This window comes from Triturus cristatus, chromosome 9, assembly GCF_964204655.1.
Source record: "Triturus cristatus chromosome 9, aTriCri1.1, whole genome shotgun sequence".
Lineage (NCBI taxonomy): Eukaryota > Metazoa > Chordata > Amphibia > Caudata > Salamandridae > Triturus > Triturus cristatus.
In genome coordinates, this window is record NC_140592.1 from 1,033,037,600 (window position 1) to 1,033,056,502 (window position 18,903).

The 18,903-nt window shown below is 47.7% G+C and overlaps 1 protein-coding gene across 3 annotated transcripts in view; it reads right to left on the reverse strand.

The window, feature by feature from the left end:
- The window catches only part of ZNF410 (zinc finger protein 410), a 138,718-nt gene that overhangs the window by 23,781 nt on the left and 96,034 nt on the right, over positions 1–18,903 (reverse strand). For all 3 annotated transcript variants that reach the window (XM_085626784.1, XM_085626785.1, XM_085626786.1), the window contains one exon: positions 9,298–9,387. In XM_085626784.1, coding sequence (XP_085482910.1) covers positions 9,298–9,387 — 90 coding nt within the window. The remainder of the gene's footprint in view (positions 1–9,297; positions 9,388–18,903) is intronic.

Sequence of the window (18,903 nt, forward strand, 5' to 3'; positions counted from 1 at the left end):
AGTGCATGTTCTGCTTGTTGACAGCGTGGCTAGTATTGATTCTCTGAGGAACCCTCATCGAATTTTATCATTACCAAGCCTGGCATTTTCAGCACCCAACACCCACTTGGGAATAACTGGCATTTCCTGTTCTTTGGTGTGGCAAACAAGTTCCACGTGGAGTTCGCCATTGTTGAAAGACTACCTGTAGTTGTCCATCATCTACCTCCCACTTGTGATCCACTTGTTTCCTTTCTGTATTAAACATCCACCCAGTAAATTAGGAGACCAGGCACATGTTCTTCTGACAGCGAGACTGTTATACCTATGGGTTCGGGTGAAGGGCAATTAGATATTGCATGGTTCGTGTGGGGTGGTGTTCCACAAATTCTTGTCTTTGATGGGTCTCTACCGCACCCTGTGGTTGATCCCCTATGTACCACTTGTGTGTTACCCTTGCCAGCTGGCATGTTTGTAGCATTAGGGTTCGGTTTGTGGATTTGTGGTTTGGTAGGTGTGTGTGTGTGTCCTTCGTTTGGTTAGAAAGGTAGATGATGTGAGTGCATTCTCTTTACCTTTCATTTTGTTTTCTTTGCTTGTTTCATTGTTATATTTCTTGTGCGTGAAATGCTTCCATCTGTTAGTTTCATGCATTTGCATTAGTCCTTTGCTACATTGCTTATGTACTTGCAATTGTTCTAATGCCATTCTCCGATGTGATTTGTATACAGAAAGGAGATGTGTTATACATGCTGCTGAGCCGGTGTGACTTTGGTGTGGAATGTTGGTGTGAGAGATGGCTGTGGAATGTTGGTGAGGGAGAGTCAGTTGGAGGATAGGCTGAGCAGCAGGAAGGCTGCTCCTGGTGGGGCTCTACATTGTAACATCTATCCTGAATAAATCAACTTGCTTAATATACATGGACTATAAGACATCTTTATTACAACAGAGACATTGTGGTGTACGGCCCAGTCCAACAAACTAACAGCTTCCTTTAATCAGAGTATGCGGTCACATTATCTGTTCTCAATTTCACCTCAGAGTTTATGATACGGCAAAAAAGGCTTGATGCCCAAACCTCTACACTTCGAGTTATAGGGCAACCAGATGTAGCTAGGGATCCTGAGGTGACCAGTGTCCAGAAATCTTGAAGTTGCCCTTTCCTAACCCCACCATCAAGAAACACTGCGTCTTTTGTAGTTGAAGAAGTTGCCTTCCGAATATATATCTTCTCTCTTGCCACCAACTAAGAGCCCATTTCATAACTGGCATCACTCATACTACCTTTTTTTTTTTTTTTTTTTTAAATATTTTTATTGCAGGAATTAGTAAATCTTTACATAATTGGCCAGCATTACATCTCAAGCCGGAGCGTTAAAACCCAACCCTCCGATCCCCTCCGGAAGTTGCTTACACAGCCGTTCAGCCCACAACCCTGGGGTCGGGCGGCGAAAGTCCGTGGGGGCTCAGGAGGTTGTCAAGGTCGGCCCGGAGGATTCGTTGTCCTTCATCTGCTTTTCTAAACAACCCTATAACTCCAAAAACACCCCCCCACCCTTAAAACCCCCCAATCCCAGAAAAAACCCTCCCCCCCCCCCGCCATCAGCGCGCGGCATCCACCGCAACCGGATCTTCTTGGGGATCCATGGGGAAAGCAATAAAGCTGAGCAGTGCAACCGTCTAACGGGACTCAGGGCGCGCCGCTTCCTCTCGTTCAGCATCGCCGGGGGCGCAATACTCCCTAAGGGCCTGTACGAGCATCTCCCACTCCAGCGCTGTCTCCTCGGCCTTCTCGTTACGCTGCCTCCAAGCTAGCTGGTATCTAAGCGTACTCTCCCCCGCCGCCCACTTCAAAAATTCGCTGTGCCACCGGCTCCCTGTCGGGCCGGTCCGTGCCTTCCAATTCCTGGTCACCTCCCGTTTAGCAAGGAGCAGCCCCAAATCGATGAATTTACTAGACATTTTATTCTTGGGGGTATGAGGGAACCAATGCAGGAGACCCACCGCCGCATCCAACGAAAGGGATCTCCCCGTCGTTTCCTCCAGGGTCTTCCCCACTTCCTCCCAATAGGCCGACAATCCCGGGCAGGCCCACAGCATGTGGAGAAGGTCCGCCTCCTGGGCCGGGCACCTGGGGCACTCTGCTGAGGCCGCCGCAAAATATCGCCTGATTTTCACCGGGGTCAAATATGCTCTATGGAGCACATAATAGTGGACTAATTGAAAGCGGGCGTGGCGTGTGCCCTTCCAGGCACGCCGCACCAGCTGAGCCCAGGTCGTCTCTGGGATCTCCTTGCCAATGTCCTCCTCCCATCGGTTTCTCAGGGAGGTGAGGGGGGCCAGCCCCTCCTTGAGCAGTCTACCGTAAAGGCATGTGACCGCCCTTACCGTGCCCGCGGACATCATCACATATTGGCACACTGGGGATAGAGGGGGTTCTGCCTGCCCGGACCTCCAGTGCGCCTGGATCGCTCGAACAAGGGCCGAGTGCAGCAAAAAGTCGCCGCGGGGAATCCCGAATCGATCAATGAGCTCCTGGAATGGCAAGAGCGTCCCGTCCTCATAGAGATCACCGATGAGCTGCAGGCCGGCGTCCTCCCAGGTCGCCAGCCGCGACCAATCACCCCCATGGGGCAAAGCCGTTAGCATCCCCAGCGGTATTTCGGGTGCATACGGTGTTCGCTGGTGGCCCCGGGCGTGAGCCCGGTTCCAGCACAGGCGAACAGTCCGCTCCTCCATAGACAAGTCCTGCAAGGCCAATCGTTGCCTCATCACTATGAAGGAGAGAACATGCCTGGCCATACCCGTTCCCCTCCTATCCTCGGGGCCCCGGAACTCCCGAGCGATCTCCTGGGTGAAGGTCTGGAGCTGCGCCGCTAAGTAATATTTTTCGAAGTCCGGCGCCGCAAGCCCACCCTCCTCCTTCGGCCTCATCAGGGTCTTGAGGGCCACCCGCCGGCGGCCCGAGCCCCAAAGGAATCCGACTATCATGGACCGTAATAGTCGAAACGTGGTCGGTGGGATCCAGATCGGTAGTGTCCGGAAATAATATAACAGCCGGGGGAGCGCCACCATTTTAAGCAGAGCGATCCGCCCTGCCACCGAGAGCGGCAGCGTGGCCCAAAAGCCCATACTGCCTCGAAGTGCCCGGATGCCCCGGGCAATGTTCCCATCAAGGAGGCCAGAAGGTTCGTGGTAGACATACACCCCTAGATATTTGAAGCAGTCGGGTTCCCATCTAATCTCCCTACTTAAGGCAGGTGCAGGGGTGCCCCTGCGAATCGGGAAAAGACAAGTCTTAGTCCAATTCACTCGAAGGCCCGAGACCTCCCCAAACTCCGTGAGCGCCGTCGCAGCTCCACGTAGGGCAGCGAGCGGGTCTTCTAGGAAGAGCAACAGGTCGTCTGCGTATAGCGAGACGTAGTGCGGGCCTGACAGGGTCCATAGGCCCGCGTAATGGGCTCCCGACCGGAGATGCAACGCAAGAGGCTCCACCGCCAGCGCAAAGAGCAGTGGGGAGAGCGAGCAGCCCTGCCTCGTGCCCCGTTCCACCGGGTAGCGTGAGGAAATCAGCGGTCCCGCCCGAACCCTGGCTGACGCCGAGGCGTACAGCACCCTGGTCCAGCTGACGAAACCCTCCCCGAGGCCGAACCTCCGCAACACAGCGCAGAGGTAGTCCCATTCCAGGCTATCAAAGGCCTTCTCTAAGTCCACTGATAGGACAACCGGGCATGGGGCGTCCACAAGCGGTTCCCCGAGCAAGCGGCACAACCTGCGAATGTTCATGGTCGTGTTACGCCTGGGGATAAAGCCAGCCTGGTCCTCATGCACTAAGGAACTCATGTGCCCAAGCAGCCTCGTGGCCAAGATGCTGCTCAGTATTTTATAATCCACCGTCAGCATCGATAAGGGACGGTAGGAGCCCGGATCGGATGAGTCCCTGCCGGGCTTGAGGAGCGGGACCACCAATGCCTCACACATCGAGCCTGGAAGGCGCCCCAGCCTCCTCGCCTCTCTATATACCACCAACAGCCTAGGGGCTAGGAGATCGGCATAAGCCGCATAGAACTCTACAGGAAGCCCGTCCAGGCCCGGGGTCTTATTTCTCGCCATCTTTTTAATGGCGCTACGGATCTCTCCCAGTTCTATGTCGGCCCCCAAGGTTTTAGCCACCTCCTGCTCCATTGCTGGAATCTCTAGGGGCCGCAAATAATTATCTAGCAGGGCAGGGTCTCGGACTGAGCGACTGCGGTACAAGCGCTCATAGTATTGCCGGTAGCAGCTCAAAATCGCAGGCTGAGTATACACCTGGGTTCCGTCTGCCCTACGCATGGACGTCGTCAGTGAAGTCTGCCGCGCAGGGTTGGCCAGCCACGCTAACAGCGCGCCCGATCTATCCCCCTCCGCGATGGCCCGAACCGTATAGGCTTTATAGTCAAAACAGCGGAGCCGTTCGACCTCTGCTGCCACCGCCTCCCTCGCCTCCGCCGTGCGCGTCTGTAAGTCTGGGTGCCCTGGGCGGCGTAATTCCAACTCGCGGAGTTTCCGATCCGCTGTCTCCAGGTCCGCGAGGATAACTCGCCGCACACCGACCTGTTTAGATATGCAATACCCACTCACCACCACCTTAAAAGCGTCCCACTCTAGCGCTCTCGTGCTCGCGGTGCCACCGTTGGACGCGAAGTACTCCGAGATCGTGTCACCCAGGTCCGCCTTGAAGACACTGTCCTCAAGGGTCTCGGGACGTAATTTCCAGGTGGGCACCGCCGGCACCCCAGGAAACCAGCGAAGGTCCAACAGGAGGGGGTTATGATCAGAAATGGTTCTGGTCAAATATTCAGACCGGACCGCCGCCGAAACCAATTCGGGCGAACCAAGAAAGCCGTCCAATCGAACGTGCAATTCATGGAGGCTCGAGAAGTAGGAGTAGTCCCTAGTTGTGGGGTGTTGCGCTCTCCAAATGTCCGTTAGGCCCCAGTGAGTCTGCCAGTCCCGACGGTCCCTAGCCAAACGACGAACCGGAGAATCAGGGAGGGGTGGGTGCGAGCGGTCATTATCTACATCAACTACGGAATTGAAATCTCCACCCAGCAGGATGGGCCCGGAGAGGCAGTGGGCCAACGAGCCCGATAACCTGGAAAGGAAGGCAGTCTGGTCGACATTAGGAGCATACACACAGCAAACGTTTAGGTCTCTCCCTCCCAAAGTCCCCGAAATGGCCACATAGCGCCCCTCTGGATCTATCACTGTGTTCGTGACCTGGAAGGGGACCCCAGCTCTAACCCAGATCAGCGCCCCTCTGGCATACGCGGAGTACGAGGTGCAAAAGACCTGCCCCCTCCATCTACGCTGTAGCGCCGCCCCTTCCGCCTTGTTCAGATGGGTTTCCTGCAGCAGCGCCATTTGTATCCCCCTACGCACTAAATAAGCGTGGACCTTGTGACGCCTGGACATTGTATGCAGCCCCCGTACGTTCCAAGTAACACATTTCAGATTGGCAATCTCAGCCATTGTCCCATATCAGTCTCGCAAAGTCTCCCCAGCTGGGTCCCAACCATAAAAGGACATCGATCCTCATAGCACTGATGGCGGCCATTATCCCCAAACAAAACTGAACAACCCAAATATTAATCAACTCCCCATCCACCCTCCCCAGAACAGGACCCGAATAGCACCATCTAGTTCCCATCCAAACCACACTCCCCAACAACCCACTACACCTTACTAATCCTGCAGTCGCCACCACAGGAAGGCCTTAAGGGCCAGGTGCGGGCCGGACGGAGGCAATGGGCCCTCGTCGCCCGGGCCATCAGGACTAGAACAAGCCCACAACAGTGTCACGAAAAGACCCCCTGGGGGCCAGTCCAGGGCACCCCGCCCATCCTACCCCGGTAGACAACCACTCTTACCATCACCCGCCATCCCCCCGCCGGGCCCCCACCCAAACTGAAGAAGCACACCCAGTTACCCCTGTCCATCCAGTATGTCCTCCACCGATTGTGGTGTGATCTCCGGCGTATGGCCACTGTCCGGTACAGATCCCTCGGAGTCCGTTGAACCCCCCTCGTCACCCGGGATCCCCTCCTCCACCGCGGCATCGTCCCCAGAGCCAGCTAGCGCCGTCAGCACCTCCAGCACTCCCCTCCTCTCCGTCGCTGTCTCCATAGTTGAGGGACCCCCCGATCGGCCTCCGCGACCTCTAGTCCTCCTGGATCTCCGCCTCTGTCCCGGCTCTGCCGTCCGTCTAGGCGAGGAGCCGGATCCACCTTTCCCCGCTCTATAGAGTTCGAGCCAGTGACAAACGTCCTCTGGGGTGTCGAAGAACTGGGTTTTGTCATCGACAATTACGCGGAGTCTCGCCGGGTAGAAGAGCGAGTACTGGATACCCTCACTCCGGAGCTCGCGCTTGATCGCCAGGAAGGAAAACCGTCTGCGTTGGGTTTCATAGGTGTAATCCGGGAAGATGTTCACCTGACTATTCGCCACTTTGAATGGTCCATTGTGTCTGGCGGCATTGAGGATCAGGTCCCTATCCCTGAAGTGCAGCAACCGCGCCACCACCGGCCGCGGGGCACGTCCCTGCTGCGGCGGCCTCGCCGGGACTCTATGGGCACGCTCCAGAGTGTAGAAGGAGGACAAACCCTCCGGGGCCACCGTGTCTCGGAGCCAGGCCTCCAGATATGCCACCATGTCGCCATCCTCGACCTTTTCCGGCAGTCCAACCACACGAATGTTGTTCCTCCTGTTGCGGCCTTCTGCATCCTCCGCTCTCTGCTCGAGGACCGTGATCCGGGATAAAGCCTCCTTCATCTCCGCGGCCAGAGTGCGCTGCGCCGGCTCCAAGGTTTTCACCGAGCCCTCCACTTCCTTGACCCGGTCCGACAGTTTGCCGTGGTCCGCTCTAAGGAGACCCAGGCTCGTCGCCACCTGGGCAATGTCCTGCTGGAGGGCCGAGCGCGTGGTCGCTATCGCCTCCAAAACACGGTCGAATTGCTGCTGCAGAGGTGCACCACCGGCCTCCTCTGGACCTCCGCGTTCCTCCTTGTCCTGGGTCTCCAAGTCCGAGACGACCGGGGCAGTCCCCTTGGCTCCTCTAGGTTTCCCCATGTCGCCGGCCGTTCTCCGCCCAGGTCCCGGAGCAGGCGTCCCCGAGTGTCGGCACCGGCTACGACTCCCTCGGGTGCTAGGCCTCAGGTCAAGTGCCGGAGATCTCCGTCTCCAAGGCCCGTTGGATCGTCCCAGCCGCGGCCCGTGCCACCACCTTGTCGTCCGGGGACACCGCGGAGGAGGCAGGGACAATCGTCTCCGGGCCGGGCAGGCCCACACGGCCGACCCAGTGTCACCAGTTCCACCGGGCGACTCGCGGTTCCAAAGGGTTGCGCCTCCCATGGGAGTGGGTCAGCCAGGAGAAAGTAGCCAAGTACAATGCAGGGAGTGGGGCCACCGTCGGGATCTCCAGTTGTCCCAACGTGGGCTCCGCTATTGTGTGGGCATCCGGTCATCCGAGTGCTATCCCCAGTAGAAGAGACCACTCTGACCAATGTCCAGTTTCAATCCCCACCGGGGGACCACCGAGCTGGGGGCGCCCCGTCGTCAGCGACGATCTTCCAGTCTATCGGATCCAGCCACGGGGACAAAGAAGTTCGGGCGCCATGTTGGGTCACACTCCGCAGTTCCCTTAACTCCGATTTGCACCGGGTCACCGCTCGTGCCGATCACGCTGGGGGCCCCGGCAGGTCTCCGTTGGGCCGATCACCAAAACCTGGGGGTCGGGGTGCCCCGTAGCCGCCGATTTACAGGATAATCACGGGCTCAGTCCCGGAGCCGAGCTCTCAGGCGACCATCGCCATCGGCGTCCAAGCCACGCCCCTATCACTCATACTACCTTGCCCCATATTCTCAAATATGAAATTAATTAGTATGTATTTTCTCCTGAATGGTTCACTTACTGAGACAACCATGCATAATTAGAAGAATAAATGTTTAGAAACCTACAAAGAGAGCTTTTTACTTGCCTACTGTAACATGCTTTTGTGCGTGAATGTACTTTGCCAGTTTCAACAAACTTTTTCCTCTTTCTGTTCTTGGGTATTACTTTGCTTCTGGTATGGAAATGCATGTTCCTAGGAATAACATGCTATGCTCAGCTTGAGTTGAGACGCCTTCTTGTTCACAGTTTAGGCTTATGGTCTAAAGAAATGTAATGTAGTTGTCACTGCTTTGCTGGTGTGCGATGAGGTTAAAACATTCAGCAGCTAAACAGCCAGTGTCAAGACTGTTACCCCTAAGTGTCAAAGGTAGATCACCACAGAAGCCATTTGGTGAATATGTGGAGGACAGATATGAGGCCAAAAGACAGAGTCTCAAACTGGTAATACTGATCATTTAACATGTCACAAGTGTGTAGGAATATGAAAGTAGGCACCCTCCAAATCGCCGTTGTTTAAAGATGGTAGGAGACTGTATAATACCACTGTTGCTTTACATTTACTACAAAGGATTCCCAGCTTGACAATGGAGAATAATTCAAAGCAAGTGATGTCTGAAAGTAACAATGCTCGACACAGCTGTCCCAAACAAATTGGTAATTTGGACCACAAAAAGGCAATAATTTTGTTTTTAAAATCACACGTGTGGCATGGCATGATAGTGCATTACATAAGCATGTATTTCCTACTCCCAATGTATTATTTGCCCAGCTTAAATTGCCCATGTGCAGAAAAATGGAGACAAAGCTGGATGAATGGAAACTACTGAGAGTGGGAGAGAAAGCACAGAACAGACAACAAGTACTGTCAGCAGACCAAGAGAGTTGACTGGTACTGGCAATGTCGCAAACTCAACAATGAGAGAAGCACATTAAAGAGCAGTGATGAGACAGTGACTAAGTAGTCAGTTTTGGAACCTCGAGACATAGCCTCTAACTGGAACTTTCCCACTTGATTAGAATGCGTCTGTACCTCAGTTTACTTGGGGGTTAATACTGTGCGTGTGAAAGACTTGAACAAATGGTAGCTACTAATGTTCATCTTCACAGTTTGATAGGTGAATGGGTAATGCTACAAGAGTGACAGAGAATGGAACAAACGGGTAGTCACTAATGTTGGTAGACCAAGTGTGCTGGTTAAATGAGGAGTGTGGGTGACAGGCACAACCAGCAATAAATGGACACACAGTAATGCTGGCAGAAATAGGGAACCTGGTCAGTGGGTAATGTTGGGGGTCAACAGAATTCTGGATTGTTAGGAGATGTATTGAAAATATGATTTGGAGTAACTGAAGTTCACTGGGTTAGAAAATGTTTATTCACATAAATACCTGAGTGAATGAGGAGGTGTTTTCGAAGACTGGAATTTTCTGCAAAAGAACGGCCACATCCCTCTTTTTCACATATGAATGGCCTTTCACCTGAAGGAAGACAATTGCATTCCAGCATTTATAGGCACGATCTACCAGTAAGGAGATCTCAAAGTAAAACAAAATAATATTGTTAGGCATTGGTCCTATAATGCCTTCTTGTGCATAAGATGTCATTTCGTCTTTTGTCAGCAACATATATATAAGATCATATAGTAATGACATATATCGTATCTACTGGATTCCTACATTCGCACCTAAAAACAGGTCTGTAGGAACTGTGTTACAATACCACATGGCTGCCCTTTGTGAAACCTACAGCAAAGATCACTAAGAACCTCGAAAAACACAAGTTATAGATTTGTAATGTTCTTCTTCATAACGTTATATTTGACTTAATGAAATATACAATATATCTATGTTCATGTTGGAGTGCAGAAGACAAATTAAAAAAATTAAAACAATGCTATAAATAAAAATTAATTACAGGAGGAAACATTTGCTGTTTTATTTTTAAAACGAATCCAACTACAAATACATTTGCATTACCATGCCACCTTCACTGCCTTCCAAAAAGGAAAAAAAAACAAAGCAGTAAATGGATCCCAAGACATCCCCTTTACATGAGAGCATTTTTACACTGGCCCTTTCTGAAATCCAAGTGGTGTACTGTTCCAGAATGCCCAGTTAAGTAGTTCAGACTGCACGGAAGTTCCTGATAAGGATACAAACAAACCAGTTCCATGTACAGTCACGGTTTAACAGGGAGGAAAGTGAAATTTATTATCAATTAAAAAAAAAAGATCATGCACCTTTTTCCTCTATAATCTTAATACCACAGGAAGGGTAAACCAAGAGACTAGCTATTAAAGGGTGATAATCCAATCATGAAATACAAGTTTCACAAAGAGGTGCGAACCTTTAAAGTCTCTCTTTAGGAGTGAGAGCCTTTGCAAACGAATGGACCAATCCCTGCTGACTACTCCACAAATTGCAGATATTGGGGTATTTCTCCTAGGAAACGCATGATCTGTGTTGCCCAGCGCTTAAAATGTCAAATAAATAAGCACAGAGGCCCAAAGGTTTCTGAGGAGGCTGTCATCCGCATTGTTCAATTCTGGGGTTGCTGAATACCAAGACTGCCTTGTCTTTATTCAATCTCATGCCTATTTCTTCCACAACAGTACAGTGCAGGTCTCTTTTTCCCACTCTTCCATCTTTCTCTTTTTGTTTTCATGTTCCTGTCCCATTCCTCTCTCCAGCTCTGGGTCAAAGTCTAATGTTGAAAAATAAATGCAGAGCCTCAGAAATGAGTGTGGTGCTTTCATAATTCATTCAGGGGGCCGAGGGGCCGCAGAGAGCCAAGGGAAAGCAGGACTTACTGGACTACAGCCCTCGGGATTGGGGCCACCTACCACTGACGTCCAAGGGCCTGACCTACTATACTGCAATCTGAACGCCAAGTGCATCCCTTCCACACTTGGCAGTGAGTAAGAGAAGTCAAAAGGTTCTCAAGGAGGTAGTGTGAGGATAGAGACTCAGAACTCAAGCAGTCTAATAGATACAATATGTACTGTCCAGGCCAGTAAAAACAGCAGTACTTTAATTGCACACCAAAACGTAATACCACATTTAGGAAAACTGGGAATTGCCTCCCCTACTATCAACTCAGGTGGTAGTACTGAGGAAGAGATAATTATCAGACCCTTGCTCAGAAGTCATAATAAATAACAAAGGCATCCCTGTACCCACTCTCTCACACTTCATTGTCTGAGGCTGTATCCTCTAGCTCAGGAATGCAAGCCATACACTTCCACTGTCAGGGAGGCTGCCCTCAACCTTTATCGATGTGCTACATTTTATCTGTAGTATCCACAATGGATCCCACTGGTCTGTGCATCCAAACACTCATGAACATCATGGAGTCCTGCTACCAGAAATATTCAAACAACAAGCACATGACACAACACTGACCGGGGCTGTATGGCATTGTATTCTAGGGAAACCTTACACATGTGGGGCTTTAGGCAGCACACTTATTCCTAATAAAAAAAGGTCTAGTCAATACGGCCAATCAGAAAACCAGTACGCTTCCACCATCACCAGTACGCTTCCACCATCACTTACATATATATATGACCGAGGACATGGACATTTATAGAGCATACTTAGTGAGTCCTTCCAGACCACAGGTCTCAGAACTATGATGAAAAGTCTAGGCCTCAGCATGCACGCATGATTGTCATGTTTTAGGCCAAATAAATATCAGGATGCCTAATAACATAACCAATAGCTGGATTACTCTGGCAGGAGGAGCAAGCCTGTAAAACCATGTAGGGGACATTCCCATCCCAACAGGTGTACACCCCTGTCAACCATATCTTGTATACAGAGCAGAGTAAGAAACTGTGTGTTCTGGAGGCTAAGAACTAGACGGCTTTAGCTGTAACTACTCATAGAAGTGTGACTCTGAGGTAAGCGTTGATGCTTACCATTCTTTCAACCCTATTTGTGATCTCATTGAGTGTAATTGCAACCTTAACCTTTATGTCAAATAGCAAAGGCTCCTGACATCAAAAGCCACAACATAAAATATCTGGCTGCCTCTACACTATGCTTAAGCAAATATGAAGCTATTGCACCATTCTTCTGAGGGCCCGGAATGGGCATCGAAATTGGTCCAACCAAGTGTCAATTTAGAGAAATCATCTACCTTACTCTTGCCCACAAGTCTCTGTTTTGCCTTTATTGTTCAAAAATAAATTGTTCTAATACATTTTCAAGAAATAGTCTCAAGTGTTTGGGGATAATTATATCCCTTCAGCAGAAGGAAATGGCAGGTCTAAAAAGAAATACAAAACAGAATATTTAACACTCTTTCAATAGCATGAATCTTTTAAAATAATTGAACGACTGGTGTACTTTTTAATTATCAAGATTGACAATTTCATGAAATACATTCTTTAAGAACTTCTGACAGAAATCTGATAATAGAAGCATTGGCAAAGTCAGCAGGTCGTGCCGCTATAAGGCTATGCTAGTGGGTCTGCCAATGGCTTTTGCCACCAGCATGCACAAGCATACTTCAAGACACTTGCGTACGCATGGCTGACAATCTTAAAACAGGTTTTCTAGTAAAGAAAATCCATTCCTTGATGGCAACTCCTTGTGATGCACACACGTACATGCATCGTGATGAATTCTAGCTATCTTTTTTTACAGTTCTAACAAGGCAGACAGCTATGTTAGATCATTGAATGATGATGTTTAAAAACTGAAATATAAGTGACCACACATAGGAAGCCAGAGGCCCGAAAGGATTCTGCAGCTCCCAGGTCCTTGAAAATAAATACATAATTAGATATTATTTAACATGGAGAAAAGGATGGGGAAGAGAAAGGAGTATAGAAAGGGTTGGTAAAGGAAGTGAACCGAGCGGAAAAAGCCAGGGGAAAGTCAGAGGATATGCACTTCCAAGGAGTGCTCAGTGGCAAAAAAAAAGGTTCCCTCCAGTATGGACTGAAAGGATGCAACTCAATCAAATCACTGTGAGACCAGAATGCTCCTGTGAAGGACAAAGACAAGATGAGGGCGGCAATCCCTCAAATTGAGAGCAGACAATTGAGACAGACAACAAAGCCATCGAATCAAAAGGAAGGGGCTGACACTATGTTCACTCTCAATATATCTCATGTATTGAAACAAATAGGTCTTGCCAACAGGCTAGATAAATTGGGTGTAGCTGAGACCTGAAATTGAATTTATTTCCCGGACGTTTGCTAGGAAATATTTGCTAGAGAGAGCCACTTAGTGACTAGTCTGACCTACTGACGTAAGTCAACCTGCCTAATGCTGTGAGAATCCAAAAGCTAAACCTCACAAATTTTGTTTTCATATTTCCAAGATGTCTTTATAATGGGCCAATCAAAATGAACAGACACAGTGGCAAAAATTAAGCTTTGGAGAGACTCTCCATTGAAAAAACAGAAACATAGCCTTCCCTTCCTAAGAAAAGGGATGGATATATTAGCAGACCTTTTTAAGACTTCAAATGAAGGCAAACCATTTAAATCAAAAATATTTTACTAGTGAAAAAGGTGGGCTAGCTTTCTTCAGGGATAATTGCCTGACCAAGAAAAAAAATGACCTGCTGTGTGCACTTGGCAATTTTGCTTTTAGCATACACATATTTTGGTTGTTCATGGCATTAAGGTTGGGGCTAAATCTTTTAACCAAGTTTCGGTAATAAACAGCATGTCTAGATGGTTATCGAGGATGAAGTTGTGAAGTTCAACACAATGGACTATGTCCCATCTCCTCTTTGTTAGCAAACTCTTGTTGGCGTTGATAGCATTGTGAAGAGCTGTGTGGTATTACTGGTGTTAAGTAGTAAGATGTCGTACCAGATGACAGAGTGAGAGAGATGGGTAACAGATCATCTGGTTTTGGACCGAGTCATAAAGAATGCAAGGGGGAGGAGGAAGGTCAACCTGCCTGGTCTCCAAGTGTGTTGTGGCAAAAGATGGATTGTCACTGGTGTGTCTTCAGTACACTGCTGATGCGCAGCTGAGCACAATTAATGCAAAGGATGTGCAGCATGAGATTTGCCAGCAGTCCTTTGTTCCTGTTCATGTGGCTGGAAAGGACTAGTAAGAAAGGGTGGGTGTGTCTAGGAAGAGCTCAATATAATGCAGGGAGGATAAAGACAAGTAAAACACTGCTTACAGATATAGTGTTTATGAAACTATAAGTAAGTGCAGCAGTGAAAGATAAAACAATGGTTATGATCCTGAAGCAACGGGACAATGCTAGACATTTGAGTAGTGTAAGGTAGACACCCCTTGCAGACATCCAGTAACCTCGGAGCTTCACATACTACTACTACATTCACGCTAAACCTTGCTCGCATCATGTCTAGCGATAGAAGACACTTACCATTTATTAAAAAAGCACATTCATGGGGGATTGCTTCTTAATCCCCGGGCGTAATACTTTTAGGCCTCTGGGCTAGCAGCCATCATTCTGTCTGTGCTACTGTAGAAGGGGATCATCCATGTGTAAATAAACTAAAACCCACTCTAAAAGAAGCAGTCTGGTAAAAGAGCTAGCCTTGTGCTTTGCAAGAGAAGACACCACAGATGCATTTCTGCATGTCTAGTCGGGTTTTAATCTGACACAGTGAGCGAGGAGTCAATGATTCTAATACACTGAGGCTATTACTGTAATCCTTTGAGGCAGCACTGTATCATTTTAATCTTTCTATGCTATTACAGAAAGGAACAAATCTATCCAAATTCATAAAAAAAGCAGCCTGGCTCAAAATTACAGAGGACAGAATACACCCTACATGACACCCTATCATACCTAACCACTAAAAGCTGCAAATATACTTTAAACAATGTGCATTACACCTAACCACAGAAGCACCATGGACTCTCAACACGCAAGAAAGTATGCACCACCACTTATGGCATCACAACCAGCGGTGGAGGTCAGCATGCACACACTCTACCAAAATAAACCAACGCCAACTACAGGAATGTGCCCTCAAGACTAGGTGTTAAACCCAAATACTGAGCACAGCATGCATTTTCTGCACCACTGCCATCAAGCCCAATATCATAGGACGGATTGCCCCCTCGAAACTGGCAGCCTTTCAGGCATCGAAGATAGCATGCACACTCAACACTAGGCATCAAGGCTAACTACAGAGGGCCACTTGTCTCCTTAACATCTGCTGGCCTTCCACCCAACCAAAGGCATTTGCGGATAAATTGTTAAACAACTGACATACTTGGTGGGTGTTTGCCAAAAGCCAACCCAAAGTAGAGAATTGAATATTTATTGCTTGGCAAAAAAACAGGCCTTCATTCGGACAAGCTGTCTGGTAGCCCCACATACGTACAAATTTCGCCAAGCGTTATATCTTTTTATTAGCAGAACTGTATATCCTTAATTTGTATGCTGAAGGACCATTACAGATAGGAGCATCTAGCTTTCCCAACAAAGCAAACCATTAAGGATTACTTCACAGCTTTAGAGGCAGCTAGAGGAGGGATTTGCGAAGTGTAGTACACAAACCACAAGCACATGCAGTACTGATAAGGTTCCATTACTTGAAAAGACAGAAAATCTATGTGCACACACTGTTTCTAGTTATACTTTTGACAACATGCCTGGGTTCTTATCATTAAGGAGGGGCCTCCACTGATCAGAAGAACACACAGTTCCTAACAGGAGTAAATTCACCAGCTTTATGAAGGACTTCAAGTTCAAAGTGCAGCAGCACTGGACAATGACCAGGAAAAATGTCTGACTCGTGGAATCGATTGAGCAATAACAATATCTGACTAATGACAGAGTGAGATGCTATACCTGGGAATAACAGTCATCTGAGGATGCCAAATGCTGGTCAATGGTTAACTAAGTCAAGACTACAATAATATACTTTCCCTCTTGCATTGCATTGAAAATGGTTCAAGCACCCACTCTTTCCATGCCACAGAGGGACACTCGCCTCCCTTGCTACAACCTGAAAAGTTGAACTCTGTTAGAAAATGATCTACAAACAAGAGTGAATGCAGCCAGGAGCCAAGGATCGATTACAAAACAATCCACACGAAAGCAGAGGAATTGACCATTTCTGATTGGGCCAAAATGATGAAATCAATGGTAGATTATCAGCAAATCAAGGAGCAACGAAAATGGCCATTGGAATAGAGCACGAGCCAAAAAAGTAAAAATGTGTTAACAACTTCCTGGTACTCTGTCAAACACAAAATGCTTTGTAAAGAACTAAACAATCTAATCGGACAACACCACAAGATGTCTGTAACTGGCACCGGGTGTTTCACTGGAGGCTGGAAGGGTGGGGATATTAGGGCCGGTTTTGTGGCGGTGCTGCAATATCGGCCGCCAGTAATAAAAAGCAGCATTGCTTCACACTTGCAATCCCCACAGTCATGGGGGCTGGTCTGACAAAATTGCCAGGGCTGCTCTGGAATCCCAGTCCGGCACTGCTGAGATGTCATTCAAAGCAATCGACTTTTACATGTGGACACATGAATTTCTATCAAATTGGGCATTTTTCCAACAATCTCAAAGAAAATCCCCACTAATAGGGGTCTAAAACAAGGTTGCGTATTGGCCCCAGTACTTTTCAACCTCTTCCCTGCTGAAATACTACCATCTTTGTCTGACTTAAGGATTCATGCGCCCAAACTAGGGAGCCAACATGTGCCTCTGCTACAGTACGATGACAAAGTGAGGAAAGTGCAACGCAGTGTGGTAATATTGGAAGATGGATTAGTATGAAGCCTTGGCAGTGTGTGTAAGCTTGCAAACTATCCAAGGAGTGTTATATGCGACTCATGAAGATAAAGGATTTACATGATTCATAATGTGTGTGTACTGATAATTAGAACCTGCTTATTCCTTTAGTAATATTATTGTGTGCTTTCTTACGAAATTGTATGTGAAATTGTTGTTCATTGTGTAAGGGGAAGATATGTAGAGATATAGAATGATAACTATGGAAGGACAGAGCAGGATGTAGAATGTAGCTGGCAAATGTGTTGCTAACAAATGAAAATTAGACAGTAACCAGGGAGAGCAGAATTAACCTGGTGGTAACTTGATGGGAGAATAAAGACGGTTTCTAACTTCCAAGTTTATGGTCATCCTTACAGTGTGCTCTAAATAGGATGAAACATATGCACATAATATGGGGGGGTTGCAACTGTTGTAAAATGATTAGGGTCAACCTGTGCAATCTCATTTTATACTGTTTGAGAATAGGTCTCATATATAATAACCTAGGAGCCTTATAAAACCCACAAAACAGTGTAAAACGTGGCATATATCGAGTGGAGAGGTTCTCACAGGGGCATTTGGCCAAGGTGTTTGACCAATCATTAATATACGTAAAAGTGTCAATGCAATACACCAGATTTAGGGCCAAATGTACGACCGTTTCAGCCTGTTTGCGACCGCTAAAAAGGGTTGCTGCATGTACAAACGCTATTTAGCGAGCTGGTAACCTATTACTGACTCGCAAAAAAAGGTTTGCGAGGCACTATTAGGAAGGGGCGTGGCAAAGGCACCCCTTCCTAATAGCGAGTCGCAGGAGGGATGTAGGATTGCTTTTTAACCGCAAATGTGGTCGTAAAACAATCACAGTTACCACCGATTTTAAATTGGTGGTAAGCCAGTCGCAAACGTGAGGGGGTCCCCAGGGGACTCCTTCCCCTTTGTGTTTGGCAGCGAAAATATTTTTTAAGAGCAGGGAGTGGTCCCACGGACCACTGCCTGCCCTTAAATCATGAAAAGAAAACTTTTCTTTTTTTCTTTTAAACGCATCCCGTTTTCCTTTAGAGAAAACAGAATGTATTTGGAAAAAAAAGTTGCCTTATTTACAAAGCAAACACAGACATGGTGGTCTGCTGTCCCTATGATTGTAGCCCATTCCCAATGGGTCGTAAATTGTGATCTGCCTCATGAATATTGATGAGGCAGGTGATTTGCGATTCCCAATGAGGTCTGAGACACATTAGTACATTCAGTTTTGCAAATTGCAAATTGCATGTCAAAATAAATTCCCAATTTACGTACATCTGGCCTTTAGATCATTATTCCTCATCCAGTCTGTGACTTTTCCCATTAAATAAAAAAATTGCTGGAGTTCTCCTTCCAGTATTAGAATAAATAGTCAGCATATGCATAAACGTTTTGACCATAGGAGTCAATTAGTCTCCCGAGAAGGCTGACATACAGATTGAACAGTGTTGGCTTAAAGACGAGCCTAGTGGTACTTCCAACAAGATGTTTTTTTGCGTATGATCAAAAATATGGAAACAGTTTGCTTATGATCTGACGAGAAAGATGTAAACCATTTTCAGACTGTGCCTGTTATTCCCATATCTGCCAGCCTTTCCAGCAGTATCACATGGGAGTCAATATCAAATGCGGCTGACAGTTTCAGCAAGACCATGGCCAAAGTTCCTCCATTATCAAGAGTGGAGCAGATGTCATCTGTCTTCGTGAGCACTGACTCTGTGCTCAAACCCTTCATGAAGCCTGCTTTTCATTTACAATTGTTTCAGTGGTTTTACCAGAGTGAAAGTAAGGCGATGGGACGGTAATTTGAGATTATCGATGGGTCAAGTTATTATTATTATTTTTTTTTTTTTAGCAGTGCGGTAACCACCGCTTCTTTATATGCCCATGGAAATGTTTCTGACTGGCGGGAGGAATTGCAGAGTTCCACAAATACTGGCACCAGAATATAGGTTACTTTTTTAGATGTTAAACTGGACATCAATCCAGGAGTGAGAAAGAGCTCATCTTACACCAAACTATTCCGATATTGTCCTCCAATACATTCTCAAAATGTGCCTATAAATATTCCCCATTATTGTGTTAGGAGACTTAGCTGTGGTTTTATGCTGTTTTAAAATTAAAGAATATTTTCTCCACTTTCGCTTGGAAGAAGTTAGATATATCATTACGAAGTTCTTGTGACGGGTTGCGCCCTTCATTGTCGCAGGAGGGTGGGCAAACGTCTTATAA